This window comes from Aphis gossypii, chromosome X (assembly GCF_020184175.1).
Source record: "Aphis gossypii isolate Hap1 chromosome X, ASM2018417v2, whole genome shotgun sequence".
Taxonomy (NCBI): Eukaryota; Metazoa; Arthropoda; class Insecta; order Hemiptera; family Aphididae; genus Aphis; species Aphis gossypii.
This window is the reverse complement of record NC_065533.1, coordinates 25,300,066-25,326,498: the sequence shown is the minus strand read 5'-3', so window position 1 is coordinate 25,326,498 and position 26,433 is coordinate 25,300,066. Positions and strand designations below refer to the sequence as shown.

Below are 26,433 nucleotides of genomic sequence, written 5' to 3'. Positions count from 1 at the left end.
GCAATAAACTACTATAGACCATGATTTTGTGAATTTTATAAAATAAAATAGGTTTTATATCCGGACTAATAATTTGTATTTTAGATACATATTTTGTACAATATTTATTGTACAATGTGTCAATGAGTCAAAAACATATAGGTAGTTATAAAATTATTTTATATTGTATTATTTGTATTAGACTTGGCTAATATTCACATACAAAAACCCTATATAGTTTAAATAATAAATTAGTAGTCAGTAAGATACTAAGATAATAAGTAATAACCAAAATAATAGTCAAACCTAGGTTTTATTTAATATACTCATACTGTGGTTTGGAAATTAATTATTATTAGATTATTTCATAAATTTGATACTCTTTCTGCTCTCAAACATGCATAAATTAATATGTTATATAATTTATGATATTTATAAAATAATCGTGACCTCTTTTTAGATTCTATTGTGATTTTGGTGGTAAGGTGATTACCCTCACATTATACATATACATCACGGGTCAGTTAGAAATACCTTAGTAATATAATATTATATTGTATGATAATATGTAAACAATTTTTATGTATTTGAAGGGCGCTTTTTTATTATTAATATTAATTATTTTATTTATAATTTACAATACCTAATGAAAATATATTTACATACCTAGTCATATATTTGTTTGTTTGGTAAAGGGTACAATTTAAAATAGGTAAGTACCTAGCTGTTTATTTATGTTTTTACAATTTACAAGTACCTATGTGTAATAAGAGCTAAAGACTTTATATTAGACTTTATAAGACTTTACAAGTTATGACTGAGTATGTATAGGTAAGTGCATAGAAACTATATATAACACGTACAATATCGTATTGTTGTACAAACTACTAGCTACGAAGTAAAGCGAATGAAAAAAATTAAAACGCGTTACGGAATAATAATTATGCAGACGTTTATCGCGACCCTCGTGACATTTAAGAAAATTATTCCAAATAGGTACTTAATCATTTCGAATATTTAATGTGAATTTACCCATACAGCGTGATTATAAATTGTATAGTAATAGCGATAGTGCATATAGGTACTACCTTTACTATAAAAAACAATTTAATACAGTGAAAGCGTTGCAGCACTGCAGGATATTTGGTATATTGTAACTTAAATTTCCTATTTTATTACCTTAAAGGGTACTAAAATACCTATTACATAATTAGTAATTGTATAGATAGGTATATATATTATATTCACATTATAACGTACGATAGTGTGTTATGCATCATCTAATCACATTGTACCCAAGGCAAATAATATTTTAAAGAGAGATAGTTTTTAGTTAGTAAAGCTGTGGGGGGCTTTGCCATAGTATGGCTTAATTGCTTAGTATAATAATTATTATAAAACTATTTAATTGTGAAACATTTTATAGAATCATGTAGCATAGATATAAAATAAAACAAAACACATCTTTTAAATAGTCATTGTTAATTGTTATTAATGAAAAATAAAAATAGTTATACGACTTAACGACTTAAAAAAAAAGTATTATTTCAAATTATTATTTCTCTGAACACTCGTCGATGGGCGGTTAGTCGGTGGACATAAATACATAATAGTACCTACCTATAAAATAGTATAAACTATAAAGTAGGTACGTACCTAGTACGTACTTAGTATATAACATACGAGTATGATCATTGATCAGAGATAAGCAATAATATTACTCGATTAGTTGTATAACTAAAATGTAAAAATAGTAAAAATGAATTACGTATTATTTACTAAGAGCTACGCTAAGTCTTAGGTTATAAATTATAATTATTAAAATGTTCTAAAACTTTAGTTTGGTACAAAAATTCAAAATTTAACAATTTATAACACTGATATTTATAATAAAAGCGTTTAGTATTACTTAAAATAAAGAAAAGCAAATAAGTATCTAGACATTAGTTATTATGTGTATTCATTTTTAAAAAAATTAAAATGACACAAATTATTGTGTTTTATATTAATCATAATAAACTATATAAAGATATTTCTAGTCAACAAGCTATATCTACATGACTACATTACCTGGATATTTACACTAATTAGTGTAAATATCCATAGGTTAATTAATAAACATATTAATATGTATATTTTTAATAGATTAAACATTATAATAAAAAATGTATGAAGTGACACGCATATAATTAATGAATCTGTACTAAAGTGTTCTCACATTAAATAACAATACCTATACATAGATCGATTTTTTTTTGAAAAAAAATTAACCTTTATACCTATCGGTAGGCACCTACTTATTAATTACATAAAATAATTTAATTTTTAAAAATTACCACAAATTATATTAAAATATTATTATCATTTATATTTAAATAAATACGTGATAAAGACAAACTTTATACAAATTTGAGTTTTAAACGATACCTAATCAAGAAAACTAAAACTATTATTTGATATTTTTGAATTTTAATAGGTATCTAGTAAAAACAACTTACATTTTATCAGATTATTTTACACACAAACACAAATTTCATTATATTACCTACTGGCTACTTGAGTATACTACATATATACTACTATACTAGGTGTATACCAAAAAAATTGAATTGAAAATTTATCTATATTATATATTTGTAAATAAAACTAAAATATTTTTAAAATTAAAGGTACCTACTTATTATATCTAGAATTTTAAATATCATTAATAAATTAATATAAATATTTGGTAAAAAAGTCTACAGTCTTCATTTTTGAATTACAACAAAATGACATAATCGATTTTGTCGAAAACCAGCTAAAAAGAAATGTCATAGAGAATCAATAGAATAAAAATAAGGATTTAATGAAACAAGGTAGAGTGTAGACTAAAAAAAAAAATAAAAATTTACAAGTTTAGTAAATTTTCTACCACTCAAACAATCAAGTTATACGAATTCACGATATTTTAATAAGTGATAACTAGGGCTAGGATTTATATGCAATAAAAAATTGTAAAATATGCATTTTATTTACCAGAATATGCAAAAATATGCAAAAAAAAATTTTTATTATTTCTAGAGTATTATTATTTATCATAATTCAAAATTTTATTATTATTACATTAAAATATGAATATTAGTTTATATTGTATCATTATTACATGCTACTATAATGTGTTGTTTCAATAATTTTCAAATACAAACATCCAGTGATTTGAACGTAAAATAGATTTATACTGACTAAAACTCCTTTCCACATCACACGAGGTTATTGGTGCATATCTTAAATAATGCGATTTATCCTGGAGTTAATCAATATCGATTTCTTAGATAGATAATATTTATACTTTATATTTACAATAATTCGACGGATAAACCAAAAATTATCGATTTTATGAAAAAAACACCATTTAAAATTAACAATAAATTATAAAAATTTGAAAATTTAAGTTAAAAAAAGTCAAAATTCCAAAAATCTATAAATATGCAATTATATGCATTGTGTTCAAAATATGCAAAAATATGCAAAAATATATTGGTTCTATTTAAACGAGAATAAGCCAAATCGTGGACAAATCTGACAACCATTAAATTTGGACTAAAGGAAAAAAACATGCAAATGCATATAAATCCTAGCCCTAGTGATAACCATTAACCATGGTACAAATATTATACTTTATTATCATTCAATATATTTCTATGATACAGGAGATACAGAAACAAAACCTGAAAAATTAATGAAACAATTATAAAAAACAGTACTTTTTTTCCCCATTGGCATTTTGTTAAAAAATTATTATGTACCTATTTACAGAAGAACCTCGTTTATCCGTCAGTCTCGGGACCAGAAATTTGACGGATACCTCGAAAAGACGATTAAACGAACTTTTTTAAACATTTATATACAAATTATTTATTATTTTCTTAAATTTACAATACATTTAATAAATTTATTTACTACCTATACATTCATAAATTTGACATTTATTTATTATATATTATGTATTATAATTGTACTACTTTTTTTATTTTTTAATTGTGAATACCTACATTAAAAACACATACCTAGTAGTACTAGTGTAGTTTAAATATGCAAATAGTCACTTGTTTAAATATTTATTTTATATTATACCTATTAAAATTACCTAACTTATAAACTCTAATTTACACTTGAAAATCAAATATATATATAAAAATAATAAATAGTTTTAATACATAGGTACTTATTTAAATAAAATATTGTGTAATGTAGGTAGGTAATCGTAATATTATATATGACAAAAAATGAGTATAGCATAAAGTTAAGCGATAGCTCACTTGCAATTTAGGCTTAGGACAAATTATTTATCATTATATTAAACCCATAAACTCACAGAGACACAGATACAATCGTAACCTTATTGGAAAATAAAAATATGACCCAATTTTTCTAGATTTTTTATAAGTATTTGATTGAATCTGGATTGATAGATTTAAAAAAATTAAAATTGTCATTTCTAGGACCTATTATATAAAGAAAAAAAGACTACCACTGCAACTTCACTTCAAGAAGTATATATTCATAAGGACTTAAAATCAACAAAATATTAACTTGGAGACCACACTTGAATTCCAAATGCAAAACACTTAACAATGCTTTTTCAAATTTTTTTTTGAATAATCAAAATTATCAATTCTTACAAAACTAATATTTTACAAATTCTTATATTAAGGCTTACCTTATTTGAGCTACGTCAATATGTCTCAAACTCACACAATCCAAACTTCTTAATCTATTTGCATCCACTTTATAGCCTCAGCTCTGTGGTATATAACAAAGTATTACACAATGATTTAAAAAGATACAGTCATCAGTTAATCAACTAACTATAAAATACTAAACAAAATTTCATTCAAGATTTTTACACAATTTAAATCTTCTTATTTCTTACTTATTCTCATACAACACACTACCCAATAATCCGCTACATTATCTCAAAAGTTCATCATATAATCTAAAATCAAATTCTAAAGGATATTATAAATGGGTAGAATCCCTCATCAAATTATAATTTATTGTTATACATTTAGAACAAGCTATTATATTCTTTTATTATTTTATTGTTAAGTCTGAATAATAACAAAAAAACTACATTTAATACAATCTTATAAAATATGTAACTTAATGCATTTTTTTTTCTACAAAAATGTGAAAATACATTTTAATTTTAGAGACTAAATATTATGAAAAGTATATATTTTTATCAGCATTGTTCCATGTCCTGTATTTAAAAATATATATTTGCATGGAAATCTGTGCCTTATAGCTTATAGCATAAAAATACTACATGTAACTATAAATGAACTAATAAAGAAAATAAATAAGAAACAATTTTTCTTTTAGACATATTTAGTTTTGAAATTTATTAAGGAACTAATTTATTATCTTTATAAATTTATTTTTCAAAAATTCTACAAATCGTAATCAAAAAACTTAACTTTTCACTTGTTCTGTAATATGAAAATACTTCTCACACAACAATTTTGTTTCTTATTAATGGTAAAGTACCCTTTCAATTCTTATTAGTTATTACCGTCAATTTTTAATATTAGCTTATTATTGAGAATTTTAACACTGGTGCTAGTCTAAAATAATTTATAACCATACTTTTAGTGAATTTATATTACCTATATTCTATATTCTATTTATTTGTTTAGTGTATCAAATTATTTGAAAGATACATAATTTCTGCACAAGAAAAATGATTGCTAAGTTTATTACTGAAAGTGTAACATGTTTTTATCGTAGTTTTAGACAATTTTTTTGTAAAAATATATAATTCTTTAATGATCTTACTTAAATAAATCTTCTAAATAAAATAATATAAAAATATTATTAGTTAAATTAAATTGGTATAGCGGTATTAAAATCAAGAACTACAGGTTAGAAATTATATTCTTTTTATTTTATTATACAGAATAAAATTAAAATAATATATATTTAAAAAACCCTCGAAGGTAATACAAATAGTTATTTTATAAATATAATTTTAAAAATATGGATTAATAGTTATGTTTAGCACATATAACATATGCAATAAAATGATTAAGATGTAATAAATTCACTTGACAACAATAACCATTAACTGTGAATTACAAGCAAAATAAAAATATGTTTTGTACTATCTTATGTACATCTTGTATTTTCTTTTAATGCATAATATACTATTTAGTACAAATTAATGTTGAAATTTCTCAAACAATGAAATTATGTAACATTTGTTATTTAAAATTTCAATCTTGAATTGTACTAATTTAATTATTTTTATGAAAATAATATGATTTTTGTTGTAACTAGATCTGTTAATCTACAGGTTAATAATGACTAATAAATTAAATCAAACAATTACAATATTTGGAGAAAATACATTCCAATTTTGTAATGTATCGGAAAACTATAAATGCTTTAGTTTAATGGTAAATAAATATTAAAAATATATAATTAAATCCTTGCTGGTTATCAGTATTGTTGATGACAAATGGGCATTAATTTATTAAATTTATTTTGATTTAAAAGTTTGCAGTACTGATAAATATCGCTAATGTTGGTATATAAAATACAACTTAAAATAGTAAGATCAAAGATTGTCTAACATAACAATAAACAATATTATAGGACAATAAAAGAAATGTTTTTAATTTGATTTTGGTAAATAACATTTGTGAAAATAGTAAATACAGTACTTAAAGACTATTGAAGCATATACCAAAAAAATAAAAATAAAAATAAAAATAAAATAAATTTTTATATAATATATTAAACACATCCATTTTATATGTTAGATACGCATACATTTATAATAATATGTGATATCAATATAAATGTACTTAATACAATTCGATTAACAATTTCTTATAATATATTTATCTTTAGTTGAGAAAGTTAATAATAATTATACAAATTAAAAAATAAGTTTTAAAACAACTAAGGAATACATAAATAAATATATATATAAATATATATATATATTAGTGGGCAAATTTAAATTTGTGTACAATCCAATAGATATAAATTAAACTGATAACAAATAATACCTATGAATAAAGAATGTTACGAAACTTATTATAATTTATAAGACAGAAAAAATAGCACATCATAAAATAATATAGAATTAAAAGATTCCATCCAATAATATTTTTCTGAAAATAAAAATAAGTAAATAAATAAACAGTTATTATTGATAAATATTAATAATAGATAACAAATTACCTTAACATTGCATACAAGATTTATCTTTTTCCACATTTGTATTGGTTTCACATTGAAGGATTTTCTGTTGTACACCAGAATCAGCAGCATTTAAATCAAGTCTGTAATTTAGTAAAAAAAAGATACGAATAATTTTTTTTTTAATAGTGTTACATTTTAACTTATAAGTAACATTTTGAATTTTAAGAATAGTAATGTATGCATTGTTGTATAAAAAAAACATTTTAAAACATTTGATAATAATGCAAAACAATTATTATTTATTTTTAAAGCTCACAAGTAGTGTAAATTATATTTATTTTTCAAAATATTTAAATGGTTTTAATAACTATTTGCAACCATACAGTATAAGTATTATATATGATAATTCTTTTATATCAATCAACAGTTTTTTTCTTTATGTTCTCTATCTATATTATGTCATACAAATATTCACAGCTTTTATAAAAAAGAAACTTTTATAATAATACAATATATTACACAACACTTTTTATTTATGATAAATTTATTATTAAATGTTCAAATGATTTTTAATTTACTAATAAGTAACAAGTATTGTATTATATTTAAATAATCATGGTTAACATACCTTCCATCTTGAATACATTCATAAATTATCTGAGCAGTTTTAAGGAAAGCATCTTCAACATATTCTCCGCTAAATATTAAAAAATAATTGATCAATAATTAAACTAAAAATAATTCCAAAAAGTTTTATTATTTAAAATTTTTATATTATTACGTTTTGGCACTAGCTTCCAAAAACATTAATCCATTTTCATCAGCAAATTGCTTAGCTTCTTCATAGGAGACATCTCTGTTACTTTCCATATCTAACTTGTTCCCAATTAAATAAATCACCTTTACAATAAATTAAATACAATATTACTCAATGAAACATATTTTATTAATAAAATGAAATCAAATAATAGATAGTCACATGCAAACATTACAAATCCACAATAAGTGTTAGTATTATTTGTGTTTATTAATATTGATCTATGCAAATTATTATTTAAATAACATATTTATAAATATACACATAACTCAACTAGTTTATGCTATTTAGAATTTTTTAATTAAATGACAAAATATTTTTTTTTAACTTAAATAAAATGAAGTCCTGTTTTTATAATTTAAATATATAAAGAAATAAGTATACATTTGGTTAAAAATATGTTGTATGTGCATATTATAACATATTAAATTTAACTAATAATAGATTATAAGTACAAATTACTACATGTCACATGTATATATTATTAATAACTTAACACAACAATAGAAACAAATTTAGTAATGTATGCATTAATAATGAACACTGGGTCTGCTATATTATCAAATAAAATAATGATTAAATTAAAATAATTTGTAAAATTGAATTGAATTTTTTTATTTTTTATTATTTATGATACAGATTCTGAGCAATAATTGTATCAGATTTACAAATGATACATTTTCATTGTATGATATCCTCTTTGGAAACAGTTGAAATATTTCAAACATTAAGTTAAAAATCGTTTAAAAAAAAAAAAAAAATTGGATCTAGTTGGTTATTGGTGATAAGAAGGAATGAAGAGTAAAACGCTAGATACTTGAAAGTTTCATAAATATTGAAATTAATATTGTTTAGACATATCATTTCCAAAATATTTTGGCTCTTTAGAGCTATATTTTATAAACATTTTCTATTCAAATATAATAATTAATAATGCATTTTAATTGTTGAGTCAAAAGATTGAATATTTAATTCAAGGTTTCTATCGTAATTTTACAAAAATTAAAATAATATTAGTAAGTATTCAGATTAAATTTTAATAAATCCTATAGTATTCCATGATTCAATTTTATTATACTTAATATCCATGTATATTTATTATTAAATAATATTACAATTAAAAACCAGTAAAGCAAACCACTTTAAATACAAATAAAATAATATTTTATAACCTAAGTACAAATCATTGATTGCCTGTATTTTATTTCAATTAATATTATTACCTTGTATTTCTCATATTGGCAATGTGAAATTAATATTTAGTTGTATTGAATATTTTATAAAATAAAAGCATAATTAAATCTGTAATAAAATAATAAAATTTTGGTTGACTCAATAACTAGATATTTTTGTGGTACATAAAGATATATACAAATTCTTATCATTCGTATCTTGCAATTAGTTCTAATGTTATGTGAAACTGATCAATTAATTTTTTAATTTTCATGAAATTTCTATAGTTAAGTCATAGCATTCTTTGGGATAATGGAATATTAGTTATTAAACCAGTTATATTCTGTATTTTTACGATAAACTACATTAATTTTTAACTAATTAAGAGAAATATGAATTATTATAAATACAACTAATCTTAGTATCGAATATGTCTAAGGCGTTTAAACAGAACCAATATTCTCAAATAACTATTAAATTATTCAATAGTTATAAAAAATAAATAAATTTGAGTCTAAGCCTATTCAAAAAAATCAATTTCAATGTATATGAATTATTATACATAAATCAAACATTTGATATAACATCAGTATACACAGAAAATAACCAACAACAATGTTCAAAATTGTTATTGTTTCATAGACTGTAACATTGATCTATTCGCACCAAATAAAATTGTTAATTTTGAAAAGCAATTAACTGAAAACTATTTTTAATTTTACCTGATCTATATTTACTGTAGTGGTTTTTAATTTCCTACCTTCAAAATTTCCTGAAATAGTGCCAATGAGTAATTTTCAATTTAAATAATTATTAAACAAAAAATAGCAATTAGGTAAATACTTCAATGTAACTGAAATAGAGAGTAGAATAGGTACTATTATACTTTGTTAATAATTATTTGGTACGAATATTTTATTAACTAAAAAAAACTATAAAGAACTATAAAAACTTACAGTTCCTGGATTTGTAAGATTGCGAGTATCAGATAACCAACTACTCAAATGATTATAAGAAGAACGTCTGGTTATGTCATATACCATCAATGCTCCAGCTGCTCCACGATAGTATGATCTAAACAACATAGACATTATTATCATAGATCATAGAAGTATTTGTATAAAGCTCGAACCTCGTTACTGCTCGGAAACGTTCTTGTCCGGCCGTGTCCCAGATTTGAAGTTTAATCTTTTTACCGGACACTTCAATGATTCTAGTTCCGAATTCTACTCCAATTGTGTGCGGGCAATCGGCAGTGACTGGACATGTAGATAAATAATGATAAATAAGTATCATGACAAATGTTTGGTAGTGTTCCATTTTTGCTGTGATATTGACACTTACACTTTTGTTCGGTGAACTGGTGCAGTAAACAAGATTTACCGACACCCATATCACCGACTATGATGTACTTGAAGATGTATGAATACTGTGAAGAAGACATCTTGGAAGTGGGAAAGCTTTTTGAGTTCTGCAACAGATCATCAACAAACCGATCAAACATACAAACGAAGGAGGGGAGTGACAACGAAAAAGTGCAAGCGAACACCGAGGAGCTTTTGGGGATCACACGTCGGGGGTTGATTGGTGGCGGCGTTTGGATAGTCACTTACACAGTTAAATTTACGCGTCTAAACGGGAAGCGAACAACAACGGTGACGCGTTTTCTTTACGTCCAGATGGATGCGACGACACAACGGGGTAGTCGCGTAGGGAGGGTGGGTGAGCGAGTTATCGAGATAAACAACGAGCTAACAAAGGCGAAGGATCAGATGCTTTGTTTCTCTCGGTGTGTAACAAGTCGATTGGGCAGCGGAAGCAGATAAAATATGCTAATACCTACCGTTTGTTCTTGAACGTCGATAACGGAAGAAACACGTACGCGGTCGTTCCGGGCGAGACAATATGTCTCACTGTGTCGATTGTATTAGAGAATATTATTATGTTTCGTACGATGCGCGCGGGCGCGCGAACGAGAACCAACACACACACCCATACACACACACACACACTCAAACGAACGTGCGCAAGAAACAAAATTAAAAAACGAACAATAAATTATACTATTAAAAAGTCAACGGCGGTGGCGATAGTTGATCTTAAGGCGGAAAACAATATTATTACGAAGTCGATGATTATAATATGATAATAATATCGTTGTTATCGTTTGGCCCGAGGCAGATCGCAAATAAAAATTTTGAAGTTGCAGTAATACTACCTACGGTATCCGTACTTTTACAATATTGTCGTATCGATTGCTGTTGTTGTTGTTGTTGTCGTCGAATTCTCAGCCACGCACTATTTTACCCAAGCTACCTATCACACGCCTCGGTCGACTGATATTGTTTTGTTATTTTTGACGTTATAGGTATCTCGTGATACTATTATATTATTATGAAACAACAATACGTACAGTGGAAACGACGCAGCAGCAGCAGCTCACGACTGCCAGCAGTTGCGAATATCGGAATATCGGGATTACTTGATAAGGACGGCGGCGTAGTAAGTCGTACGATCCGGACGGCGAACGCAGCGAATGATCGACTGATGACGCGACGGCGGCCGCCCGCTCCCTCCACCATCCGCACGGCCCCGCCCGACGCTGTACAGTGTACGTGATAGCTGCTGCAGCGGCGGCGGCGGCGTCGTCGGTCGTCGGTAATCGTATCCGCTCGTTGCTCGTAATTATTATTTTAATATTATATTATATCGATATTATTATTTATGAGGTAATATTATTATTATTATTATTATTTTAATAATATTATTGATTTTTATTGCATCGTTTGAGCGATAAGTGCAATGATTAAATACGGTAACGAGCTTTACTTCCTGTGTACAGGAATTCTTACGTTTGTTCCGAGCGAAGGTGGTCAGTGATTACCCGAGTTTGCGGTATTTACCGAACGAGACTGTAAAATCGCCAAGCGCCGACACACCGGGGGGGGCTGCAGCTACACAGACGATATTATCACAACGTGTACACGGTTTAGCGGAGTAGAAAATGTCTGTCATTCGGCCGAGCTTGAACAAAGCTCTCTTCTCTATTATATAATGGTTCTGGAACCGATACCGACCGATATGTCCTCCCACTTCTTAACATAATACAGTCCTGTTAGTTGTTATTCATACATTAACATTATCAACGATTTTAACATTGTGACTAATGCCGTGAATAAAAAATTATAAAAGAATGCACATGAGATATCAAAATCATATAAATAAATTTAAAATTTAAAAAATATATTCCATATTTTTGCATAAGCTACCTATGTTATAAGAACGAAGACATTACATTAATTTTCTAACACGGTACTTTTGAGTTTTGAGAATAGATATACTTTAAACATTGTTACAAAGTATCTTACAATAATATTATTAAAATTAACAAAATTTTAGTAAAATTCAATAAAGTTATTTACATTGTTGGAATTCTAACTTTACCTAATTATTAAAAATCTATAAAAAAAATAATAGAAGCTTTAAAATGATTCAGTGTGATCCTATCATTCCTACCTATATAACATATTATAGATATATTATAATAATATATGGACAGTTACACCTTTGTAGGAACTCGCAAAAAATGAAAAAAATCCATTTGGTAGAAATGCTCGACCTTAATTATAAAATTGATAATGACGTACACAACTTTATAATTAGTAATAATTTATCGGTTGGCTACTATTCAACACATTGTTTGTCTTTCGGTACTCTGTTTATAAACAATTACTCGTGTCATTGAGTTAAAACTTAAAAGTAAAAAAGGTAGATACTAAAATGTAGATATCAATTAAAAACTATAAATAAATGTATAAACTTTTTATTAATTATATTATAGATGCTGAAATTATGAAATAAATATTCGATGTAACTTAAATTAAAAAAAAAAATAGCCAAGCTAATCATTCAAAAGCTTTTAAAATTTAAAATAATATTCAGGTTTTAATATACGAGTACCTACATAATATATAAACATAAAAAATAATTTGCAAAATAATGTTACCTATGCAAAAATGTCAATTATTGATTTTTAAATTTAAGTATAAAGTATGAATGATCCATTTAATTGATAAATCATTCACGTGCCCTTTTCCGCATTATATATTTATATTCCATAATCAGTTGTATATTATGCGTTTTTTTACATCATCGGCAGGTATTATTTCTCCGTGTTTCGATACATTTGTTTCTCAGCCATGGTTTAAGATATTTTATATCTTAAATCGTGCTCCCAGCATCCGGGATACTGATATTATACATAGATGTACAGTACATTAACAAGTACTGCAATGTTATAACTAAAAAATTGCCTGGATATAGGTAAATTAGCAGATAATTAACTTAAAATTTATCTAAATTATACATAGATCATTTAATGCCTCGTTTAAAAACAAAGCAAATTTAACTTAACTAATAAAGTATATACTATATTCAATTGAATATTATATCAGTAGGTAATTACTAATTATTATAATAATTGATGTTATCAACTACCTATATTAACCTACTTTATATATATAAAAAAAATTTTTTAATATACTAATAATAAGATAGGTACATTATATTATATACTAGTAATTTCTCAACTTAAGAATTTTAATGGTAAATTGAAATATATAACTTGAATAAAAAATAAAATAAAACAGTCAATATATTTTTAAATGTACGTGATGCCCGCATACATAGGTATTAAAAGGTAGCCATACACAACAGTACAACACACTACGGTTTTATTTATCCTTGAATAGAACTCAGCGTAGTTTAGACAATGTTCATATTATTATGTCACATTGGACACATTGTACACTATTATAGTCTAAACTAATAGTGTGTGATGGGGTTTAAAACGTACTAAATACATCGTACATTAAACAGGGAACAAAAACTGAATGGTTTGATTTTCGCTCCATGTACTACCTATGTTATTCATGTTCATCATATAGGTAAAAAAAAAGGCGAGAGACTAATTATAATGTAATATAATATATACATTTTAATTAGTGTATAATTATAATATTGAAAAGCGTATCAATTGGAATTTAAAATTTCTGAATTCAATGGGTAACTATTTCTTATATAGGTACCTCTACAAATGTTTAAAATCAGTTAGATTAGAAGAAACATTGCCAAACATAATATATAATATCTTTCAGAATTTTTTTTATAATAACTGTAGTGGGGAACTTTAATTTTCTAAGTCGAATGTAAATCAAAAATAACTTAAAAGTAAACAATAAAGTTAAGGTAAAAACAATTGAAATAAAATTTCAAAGATTCATACAAAAAAATTATATTTTAGTTTTTACAAATAAATCATATAATATTTATTAACCAATAATATAATATTATTGATACCTATATTACACCGTTATTTAAGTTTTAAAACCGATTAAAGGGCAACAAAATTTGTTGGATTCTTGGACCTCACATAACTTTAAGACGGTCCTGCTACAATAATTTAATATTATTGTCGTTGCCAATTCTTAAGTAAATACAGTTTAAGTTGATAACAGTTTTTTGTTGTTTTACAACTTATGTCATGACTAGAAAGTAGAAACTATACAAGGTATTATTAGGTACTTTAGTACTTAGATATTATGTATAGCATGCAAATATGCAATATTGCAATGTATAGACAATAAGTATACTGGACAAAAAATTCGTTCTATAACATTTTAATTTTTTTATGGTAAAAATATTGTATAAGATCATTGATTATAAATTTATAAATGCAATTTAACTACCTAATAATAATTACGTCGGTTTGACACCCGGTACACGGTATAATATACAAACACGTAGGTATATTATTGGCAATTGCCTAGTTCAATATTTCAAATTATTCTAATATTTGTCTAGGTATAATTTACAGTAAATAACTATTAAATTTAATATAATTGTTGAGCTATTATTATTAATAAAATCTAAATAATAAAAAAAAAACCGTTAAATTTATCAATTCAATAGAAATAATATTCATTCTGAACTTCATCGAATTTGGTTTATTCCTGTGTCTATATACGACCTAGGGAGTGTACCTTTTTTTTTTTGCTTTGAGACACATTGGTCCCCAATATATGTTATATACAGGTAATAGAGTATTTATTTTACACGATATCATGTATATATTATTAATCTTGACATTATGATTGTATATTTTTATAGACAATTCTTTACTCTAAACGCCTAAATTTTAAACTTGTTCCTTTAATTTTCTATAAACAGGACACTACAATATGTTGTATTTTATGAATTTCAAGTAAAGTGTAAATATGTTTATCATATACAACATCAAAAAATTACATTAACAAACGGATTTTTTTTATTCATTTTAAAACGCTTTGAATTTACAGCAAAATACAAAATATGTGCGTACAAATGTATTGCTATAGTAAACTAGTTAAAACTGCAGATTTTCAATATATATTTTTTTATAATTTTGTGTGATATTCAGAGCATTCTGTACAAGTTGAGTTAACGTATTCGAGTTAGATATGATATACTATAGTTAGGTATGTAACATTTTATAAGCAATCAAAAAACAACCGAGGAACTCGCTGTGTTTAAGTATTAGTAGATAGTGAACCTTGTCGTTAAATTGGTCAATGTATAATACAAATATGTTAAATTTAAATGTAATGCTATATATTTTGTATTATTATAATATAATGTACCGATAATTTACATATTATACAAATAACGATTCTGATACTGTCTGTGGTAGTGTGGTTTCACTCTTTAGCTTATAGGTATTTATTTTCCTAGGATATTTTAATCAATTTATATTACTATTAGCTATTTACTTGTGTATTAATAATACCATAAATTGAACTTACGAATTACGTTTGCTAAAATTAAATCTTAACAGTTTAGTTTGGAAGAGTGGCTAAATATTTATTTTTTTTTTAACTATGATGGATATATTTGCTAACTTTAAAAACTGATTTTATATTATATTATTTCTTGATTCCGTGGATTTTATAAACTAATTTGTGTGTTGTGTATTTGTATACATTTAACTCTATATGATACAATACCTATATCAGTTGCGTAACTTCAATATTTGAGTCCGGAAGCGAAATTTTCAACAGCCTCTTCTCAGCCAGACATTATATAGTGAAGTATGAGGGGAGGTGTATTTATCTTACTAAAATTATTTTATACATTTTTTAAAAATACTATGGCATATTTAACCAATTTTGAAATGTTAAAAAAATGGTTTAATAGTTTATTATAAATTATTAACATAAAAACTATGTATTACTTCGACCCCCTAAGCAAACAGGCTCAGATACACCTGTACCCTCTGATCGCTCTTAATTACGTCACACTATAATTTATCATACAGAAAATAATGGTTGTATATACTTATGGGTGAACCAAGAACACGGAGGGAGGTCCATTCCACGGTTACTATGGTAAAATTTTACTTTGGAGCTTGGATAGAATTTATTTGTTGTTACTTGTTAATAGGGCTCAGAAGTATATGATCTTAAAACATTTAAAAAAATGACTTTTACAATTATAAGTAATGGTTTTAAATTAATAAAAACATCTTTGATGTTGTCAACATTAAATTAATGATAATTATTGGACAGTAAAAATTTATATTTTGAAAAACTTTTCCCATATGCACTGAATAAGTGATTGGAGCAAATTTGAAATTAGCCAAATATTTTTCTTGAAACTAGTGAAAATCGAGTAAAAATAAGTAAAAACGTAGAAAAATGACGAAAATTTTTGAAAATGTCCTATAAAGTAAAAAAGCAAAAAAAAAAAAAAAATGCAAAATAGAAATTATTTATTTAAATTCATTTGTCATTAAAAAACATTTTCAGCTTAAAAATTATTGTCTACAAAGTTTAAAAAAAAAAAAAATGATTATTAGCTTAGTGCCTTAGTAGGTACATTTTTTGTTGATATTTGTGGCCATATGTCTATTGATATATCATGCAGTCATGTAGAAACAGAACAAATTGTATAAGTTATTAAGTACAAAATATGTAAAATAAGTAATAAATATAGCTGATAAAATTTTTAAATAATATCATATATTATTTGTCAATAAATAATAGTAGGTATCAATATATCATGAAAAAACTTTGTTGCACACGAATACGAATCCACATTTTTAGTCTAATGATTTAAAAAATAAGCTAGTCTAAACTAATAACAAATATCCAGATAAATTATTGACAATGATAAATAACAATGCATTATCATAAAAGTTAAGGATGTTAACGCACTGTTTGTTTTTTCTCTCCGAGTCATCATCATATAATAAATACTTGTGTTCCACATAATCAATTTTGTATTGTTATCTTTGGCTTTAGTACATTAACCAACTATCAAATTTAAAGTTAAGAATTTTTATTTATGTTTGTACGTTGGTATTTTTACTATATTTCGATTTTTTTTATTTAGGTTATGAGAAATAATACAATTTAACAATGTTAATATAGGTAGGTACTGCAAAAATATTGTAATATAGTCAAAAATCTACATCCATATAGAGATTATGATGTTCTCAAATGTTATCAATAAAGTACCAATCGGAATTTAGCTTATTGGCGCTGAACCTACAAAATCGATTTTTCTGAAATATTGCATAGTAATTTTTGATAATCCCTTGAAAGTTTTCGTATCAACTTTAGCCACTGATATCTGCGTTACAATATCCATTAGGATGATGTTCATTTAAAGAGAAAAACAGATATTATAAATTTACATATTTTACAACATACTTAGGATTATTTCGAACTGAGAACCTTAACCATCAAATAATTTTGATTCGTGCTGTCGATAAAATTAAAAATATTATTTACTTAGAAGTATTAAAACTACTTTATTTATAAGATATTCATTTATTTTAAAATACCAACAAATAAATAATTATATAAACATGAAAAAAAAAAATTATAATTGTTGATTTATTAACTTTGATTTTTTTTTATATTTTAAATTTTCATACAGTACTGTGCACAAGCAAAACCGCGGTGTGGGATAATTAGTAATAGTCACTAATATTCTATAGATAAATATATTATAATGTTGAGTAATTAGTAATAGAAAAATTCTAGGATACAAGTTGTATTTTATAATATTCTTAGTTATTACATAGTTTGATAGTTATTTATTCTTTAGTTTTTACAACAGATAAATATTAATATAGCTAAATAGTTTACATAATAATTTAAATATTGACAAGGACACTTAGTCATTTTTGTGTGACAGGTAGGATAGATATTATAGGTATATGTTTATCTAATTAATAATTTGAACAGTTTGGCGTTTGGCTAGTGGCTACAAAACAATAGTACCTAATCTAATGATCAGTTTGTTATAGCAGTACAGAATATAATATTACATAGTTGTTTTTTAGTTTTGCTATAATACGCGAATGCACCTAATACATACAGTACCTAACCTATACCAGTATACCTTTTATAATAACTATATATTATTATAATTTATAGTCAATAGTTGGTATTGAGTTGGCATACTTTAAACTCTTAACTTAATACATAAGTGTATATATTCTACTAGATTTTGGGTTACCTACTATAGTGATAGTATGCGTTTTCGATATAATTTATAATATATTGTTATTGAACATAATTATTAATTTTCTTCGACGCTAGAAAAATCAATCACATTTTCTACATATTATTTTAAATTGAAAAACCAAAACATATTAATAATATAAAAATTTAAAATATTTATATCTTCTATAATTGTATAAAAGTCGGTACTTATTGGATAACATAATTATGTATATTAAACAGATAACAGTTACTCGTGTAATCGTGTTTTAATTGTTATTTCCGTTAGATTAAAATATAATCTATAGTATATTATTCTTATCATTCGTTTTATAATTCCTTAAGTCTTAATAGTATGCTTTTCTCAAATCTGAGTTATGCGATTATGTAAAAAATTATTTTGTGTACCTACCTACTATTACATTTATATTTTATTAGTTATGTGTGTTTTTAACCGATAATTTTCATGTGCAGATTGTTCATTCATCTGAATTGAATAAATGAATTGTTTATAATTGTTAAAATAAATATAATTATTATTTTATTTTTATTGAATATTTAAATATAATTTCAAAAGACTGAGACCGATTTTCGTTGTACAAAAAAAATTATGTATGTGAATATATGGAAATGTATAGAGGGTAACTACTGATTACTAAGAGTAACTGTTTAATATAATTATTGAATTATATTATCCAATAAGTACCTACTTTTATACAATTATAAAAAATATAAATAAATATTTTATTTAAATTATTAAACTGTGTAAATGTAAATAGTTATTGTACCGAAAAATTTTTTAATTTACTCTGGTTATGTTATTTTGTATACCAAAAATAAACCTTTGAAACCCTAATGAGTGTACTGTGTTATTAGTAATTGTCGAATTTCGGTACAAAAAGAAACAGTTTTATGAAATTTTGAATGTGCAGTGAAATGGAACACTTATAATTGTTTTTTTTTTTTGTAAGAACTTATAAACTATGAGGAATCTTGTGTACGATTTTAAATCTTTTTAATAAAACAAATTTAAAACAAAAAAAAATGTATAAAATGTCTGCATAAATAGCTAAAATCCCAAGCTTAAAGTCACTGTCGGTAAACCCATAAAAATAATAATTTTTTAATAAAATTTATCTCTGGAAAATATTTTCAATACCATCAATATTACTTATAACTTATAAAATAATATACTTCTTTATCTAAATATTTAATTTACTTTTAATAATTTTAATAAAAAATGCAAATTTGTACATATAATAATGTCCTTTTGTTTGCCATTTTTTTCTGCATGATTAAAGATTATAATTTTCAAAAGTATACTTTTTAACGGGAGTATAAAATGTTTATCGAAAGTAATTCGCAGCTTTTATTAAATATAATAAAGATATACCTATTATCTATGGTAATATAATGATACGAAGTAAATATGTTTGAGAATCTCTGATACAGACTTAAGTTTAGATCTAATATCTAAAAACATTCTTGGCTTTATTTTAAACATAACAATTTTTGAAAAAGGAATATAACTGATGATAATCATAATAAATAATAATAACTAAAAAAACATAACTATAAATAACTGTTAACTAATTGTAAATTGCAAAAATTTTACAGACATTACGCATTACAGTGGTACCTATTTGAAATTTAAGTTTTTATACACCATCACAAACATGTACAATAATGCTTACTACATTTTAATATTATTTTAAATATTTAATTTATACACGGAGTAGATTAGGTTACAGATTTCTTATAATGTCTTGCTAGCTTCTTAAAATTTATAATATAACAATATATACGTCAGTTTTGAATAAGTCGCATACACCACCTGTAATTGATATTCGTTTTAGCGATTTTATTCTAATTTATACCTAGTATGATAGATTATATAGTGTTGTAGACCAGCGGTTCTCAAACTGTGCTCAAGGGCTTCACGAAACTAATCTAGGGGTTCCGCGGAAAAATCTGAATCAAGTATACACATTACTATTATGTTAAATCGTTACAACTTACTAGTTACATTTATGATGTATAAAGTTGGTATATTAGCAATTTATTGATCCATAATTTTTTATGAGTTGTAAAATTGGTATTTCGAGTTTTTGGGGCTCTGTGAATTTTGTTTAGCATCTCAAGGGCTTCGCGAAAAAAAAGTTTGAGAACCTCTGTTGTAGACTACAGCATCATTGGTTACCATTATGTAAGAGATTTTGATGATAATTTATTGAACTTATTCATGCAAATTATTATTGTACAATGGAATACATCAAACATACATCATAATAATGTAGGTATATTACATATTTATACATTATATCTATATACATTTTGTTTTACAAAAATTTCTTTGTATGTATATTATATATCTACGTATGTTTGTATTAAGGATTTGAAAATTAATCATACTCAAGTACCTTGTTATTTTAATAGTTAAATCATTTAAATCCTCTAAACACACTCTGTATAATAAAATGCCATGAATATGTATATTGTATATATAACCCTCTACCCACTCTGTCAGTACTTAGTTGTCACATTAATCAATAGTCATTACTCTCCCAGAGCTGTTCAATCATTTAATGATGTATATTGTACACGTAGATAGGTATGTAATATTCCTTAGGACATAGTTATATACAGCGTATTCCGCGGCGTTTTCCGTCACTGGTATATAGCACATCCTAATTTAAAACAATGTTAAATTAGGAGTTAGGGTTTTTATTATTCCGGTATTATCCACTAAAAAAGTAAGTAAGCTCACTAGCATTTTCTATCGCAGTCGAAAACGCTCGTCATGTATAGCTACTCCAATATAAAATAATAAGTTTTGAATTCGACGGAAAACGCCACGAAGTACGCCGTGTATAGCTTCGGCTTTACAAGTCAACTATACAGATAATATCATATCAATTTATTAACTAGCCAATAATGTCGTATAATTATTATCTATTAAAAACGTTTAATAGTATTTTTATAATACATTTAGTATATATAATATGGTCATTGTAAAGGCATTTGATAGACGATAATAATATTATAACGCCAATTGTTGTGTTTTTCACATCTATAGCCGCATAATGATTGCGCCTGCAGAAGTTATTTATAATAGACTACACTGTATTTGACATAATACTACACTTATCTATTTGTTGTTTGCATAATATATAGTCTTATAAATTGTTATTATTTTATTATAGATAATTATTATATTATATTTGTATACTGTATTATTTGTACTTGTGATGATAATAAAGCAAATAGCAAACAGGATAAAAGCAGGGTTTTAAATAAATTAAGCAAAAATGAAAATGTAAATAATCAGTTACTATTCTTGTGTGACTATGTTATAATATGTATCTATATTCTATAATAATAATATTCATGTTTACTAATTAGTTATTATACTAATACGCGACATACGCGTTAGTTCTACACTTTAGAACTGGTTTGAATACTTAGCTTCGGAAACTAGCCACTAGTTTACAGTAATCACTAATCAAGTTTTTTTATCATTGACAATCGCGATATTGTGATTGAACAATAAGAAGTACTCGATTGCCAATTTTAATATATTGTAAAATACGATCAAACTTAGATTTCTTTTAGTAACTATTGGTTTTTCAATCTCTGTCAACAATCTACAATATCATATAATATTATTTCAATCGATCAAGAATTCATTAAAGACATTAGGATTACACGCCACTCAGTTGGAATTAGAATAAGAATTTCTTGATCTATAAAAAGTAAAAACTGATTACCACTAAGAAGTATTAATAGGCTATTAATATTTTTTTTTCAAGGGCTAATATAATAATTAAAATAAAAAAAAAAATGATTCCTCAAAAGACAAGTACTCAAACGCATGACCATGATTTATTATGTAATATAAATTATATAATAATTAATAATTATGTGTACGAAATAATCAACTAATATTTACATGTCAAAATAGTAATTATAAAAAAAAGATAATATGTTTCCTATTCAATTAGATGTTTGAATAATTATGGTAAGTATAATTGATTTATAGGTACTTGAACATTACATAGTAATATGATGGTAATATATTTCACACGCTCACGGCTCGTGTAGTATACGTAGATAGGCAACTAAATATACATAAAAGTCTATGTGAAAAAAATTGGTCAAGGGGATATTTTGGAAATTTCATAAAACAATGTGGAAACCTTGTATTAATTTTATGTAAAACTAAATTATTAGTAAATTTAATAAAAGTATTTAAGCGTATGACTGATAATAAAAAAATAAAATTGAAAATTCGATACTTTCAAAAATACTATATAACTTTAAATTAGTAAACAACTTTTGAAAATTGCATATAGAAAGAAAAATAATAGTTTTTTTATTGTTAAAAGAAATCAATAAATAACAAACTCCCCAAGGAGTAAGACTACAGTAAATAGTAAGTGAGGAGAGGTCTATCAATCCAGCATCCCAAGTTGCGAATTTTTACATCAAAATTTCACAAGATTATGTAATCATTATGTAACGAAATGTAACCACAAACGGCACAAACTTTTTTTTTGTAACTTACAAAGGAGTTTATAATTTCAAACTTTAATTCCGGTCCTGGTGTGAAGTCACCCCAGCGAGAAGTACTAATTTTTAAATAAAAAATATACATTAATTATTTAAATTATAAATACATGTCTTTAACGTACTACAAAAAAAAAAATAAAAAAAAAAAATTGAAATATTTTTTTGATTGCATATTATTGGTAGGCACCACATCCAATTATTAATAAAATAATTGTTATTAGACTGTGATATAGCAAAAGAAGAATTATGCCTAGAATTGAAAGAGGGTACTTTAAGACTAATGTTTTGTAATAATTTAGAACAGTCGATATTTTCATTCAAGATTTTGTAATCAAAATCAGCATCAAAAACTAACCGTCTGGTCTTAAGTAAGAAGTGACTTAAGTAAATCTGCAAAGTTTGTAATCACATATCCGTGTTTGGTTTAATATAATAATATCTTGTTTTTATGCATAGGAATCTTTTCTAGTTTATTAATTATATATATTTGACTAGGATTCCATAACACTGTATTAAATTTAAGTGATAATTTTATTAATAAACAATACAATACTTTCAAACATTTTATTAAAGGATCGTTAAAACTACAGTATAATATGATATATTTAATAAACCCTGAAACACAATTTTCTCATATATTTTATTTATATGTGCATTAATAATTAGGCTGTCAGGATAATACTTAAATCCTGTATTTGAGTGGAGGGAAACATCATCTATAGAATAATGTGTACCTACCGCGAATTTATACAGACATGAAGGAACGCGTCTAATGTGTCTCGTCTATATGAAACTGAAAATTAGTTTATTTATTCTGACTGTAGTAGTAGTCTGTAGCATTCTTCACGGTGTCAACTATGGGCGTTAGAGAGCGCAACTATATTATGAAAACGATTATAAACAAATTTTTACATACCTACCTAATATTATACTTATGAATAATTTTAAATTGAAATAAATTAAAATAAGCGATATACATGAATATTATCAGATAAATACAGGAGAGTAGTTTCCCCTTTTGATAGAATTTTAGTAGTATTGATAAAAGTAGTTTCAATAAGATTATTACTAATTTTATTACACACTTACATTTCTTCATTTATGTATATATTAATATATTATTATTATATTTTACATTCATGTATAATATAAGTGCATATTCCACAATATTATTATATATTAAACTATAAAACAGTATAATACTTATAAATTGTGATGATTTTAATGTATACCTAATTAACAAAATACAAAATTAACTAGATAATTTTAAATAAGTTACCTACCAGCTTTGTTATACAATTTAAAATTTGTAGAAAACACTGTCTTACACACACTTATAATTTCTCGGTTTTTCGTAGCATAAACCATAAATCTATTAAGATCTTAAAGTTTAAATTTAAAATATTAATATCTTCTTATAGTAAATTTATCATAGTACAGTCAAAAAGTCAATTAATGTTATAAATAAAACATTATTCACACATATATTAGATAATATATATAATTATATAGATAGAGCTTGAAAAATATATTATTAAATATTAATTATTAACCATCGAGCTTGTTATCTAAATAAGTCAAACCATAGTCATTAAAATCAGAAAATATTATAATTCTAAGTATATAATACATTCTAAGTGATTTAAACAAAGCATAAGTATAATAGAAAGTAAAGTATCAATATATTTGAATTAATAATATTATTAGATAATATTTTAGATTCTGAGGGGAGCATAAATGCATCTATTTTACAATCATCTTAGCTGGCTAACGATGTTTATTGTTTATGAATACATAAAATCGTAAGATTTTGGATTCTTTATTGAAGATTGAAGTATTTTTCCAAAATTTTAGTGGATACTTTTCAAAAAAAAAAAAGAAATTCACAAATTATTTTGCAGTTAAAAACTCATAACGATTTTCGTTTTATATCTAAGATTTTAAAATTTAATACGAAACTCTTCATAAGTTTTCATACTGGTAAAAAAAAACTTTACCAGAAAGTCACGTTAATTTTACATGTGCGTTTGAAGCTCAATACTTAATGATATCACTAGATATTATCTCGTAAAATAACTATTGCTCCTCAACAATTTTTTGATATTTTGTCGTAACTCAAAAACGAATAATCCTAGATACTTGAAACTTTCATCAAATGGTTATATTATTAGGCATGGTAACATTTTCAAAACAAACATCTTTTTGTACTGTTTATATGCTTGAGAAAAGTTAATTTTTTTACTTTTTATTGTCAAAAAAAAAATAAATATGTTTGGTCAAAAAACTTGAAAATTTAATTCCTGATTTTTATAACTTAATAAGTTATTATTATAGCTTTTTAAAAATATTAAAGATTCATTGGTGCAACTTTTGAAGTTCAATCATTTAACAAAATTAAATATTTAAATAAAGATTAACTTAATAATTATATATTAGTTATTTTGTTCGTATAATTCAAAAACTTTTATGAATTTTACTAAACGTAATGAAATTTTAAAAATATTTAGATTAATTTTAAGGTATTACTTATTTATACTTTTCACATTGTTTTACAATATTGTGATTTTGAATCGAAAGGTTAATAACAATAATATAATGTGGTTTAAATTATATTTATTGTAGGTGTTAACATAATGCATGCAATGTTTTCTGTAAAAATTAAATCAAACTACTGTAACACTAAAACCTAATAATAATTAAATTAATTACTTTTAAAGCAATCAAAAAATATATCATAAAATATAAGCTGACAGGCCGTCTCCGCTTATAATCGTTTTCCGTACACATAATATACTTATCATCGAATTAAAATTTAATGCATTCCTTAAAGTAACCCACTAGACACCTACTCGGTATTCATTTACCAGCCTTTTTAATTTTGTATATTGCATCTGGTGACTGTAAGAATGCAATTTTGTATTATTATATTATTCAGTAATAATAATATATATTTTGTTTTATAAAATCACAATATAGGTAACGTACTAACGTCCTTAACATTTTGTAAGACTTTTTTTACCGTAGAATTTTATCAAAAATCGTGTTTAATTTTACCTGAGATAATAATATGTAGATAAACGATATATTATATATATATATTTTTTTATAAGCTGACTTTATATAATATTATATTTGGTATATTGACATATTATTGTCTAT

General features: G+C 24.7%; 1 protein-coding gene across 5 annotated transcripts; it reads right to left on the bottom strand.

Moving 5' to 3' along the window:
- Nucleotides 1–7,209: 7,209 nt before the first annotated feature.
- On the bottom strand, nt 7,210–11,739 carry LOC114122270 (ras-related protein Rab-14). Of its 5 annotated transcripts, none has more exons than XM_027984878.2 (7): nt 11,574–11,739; nt 10,505–10,631; nt 10,293–10,419; nt 10,117–10,234; nt 7,952–8,070; nt 7,799–7,867; nt 7,210–7,310 (listed from the first exon to the last, which is right to left on the bottom strand). In XM_027984878.2, exons 2-7 carry the CDS (start codon nt 10,602–10,604, stop codon nt 7,211–7,213), a joined length of 633 nt encoding a protein of 210 aa, XP_027840679.2. In that variant the 5' UTR covers nt 10,605–10,631; nt 11,574–11,739; the 3' UTR covers nt 7,210. The 5 variants fall into 5 exon arrangements, with proteins under 5 accessions (XP_027840679.2, XP_027840675.2, XP_027840678.2 ...); XM_027984874.2 differs by having other exon boundaries at nt 11,379–11,701; XM_027984877.2 differs by having other exon boundaries at nt 11,383–11,701.
- Between the last annotated feature and the right edge of the window lie 14,694 nt (nt 11,740–26,433).

What these genes read in the sequence shown, in the direction of transcription:
- LOC114122270 (XM_027984878.2), bottom strand. Translation starts at nt 10,604, where the DNA reads ATGTCTTCTTCACAGTATTCATACATCTTCAAGTACATCATAGTCGGT. An exon ending in CCAGTTCACCGAACAAAAGT is followed by an intron (nt 10,420 to 10,504) that starts GTAAGTGTCAAT and finishes CTACATGTCCAG; the next exon opens with TCACTGCCGATTGCCCGCAC. An exon ending in ATCTTACAAATCCAGGAACT is followed by an intron (nt 8,071 to 10,116) that starts GTAAGTTTTTAT and finishes TTTATTGTAAAG; the next exon opens with GTGATTTATTTAATTGGGAA.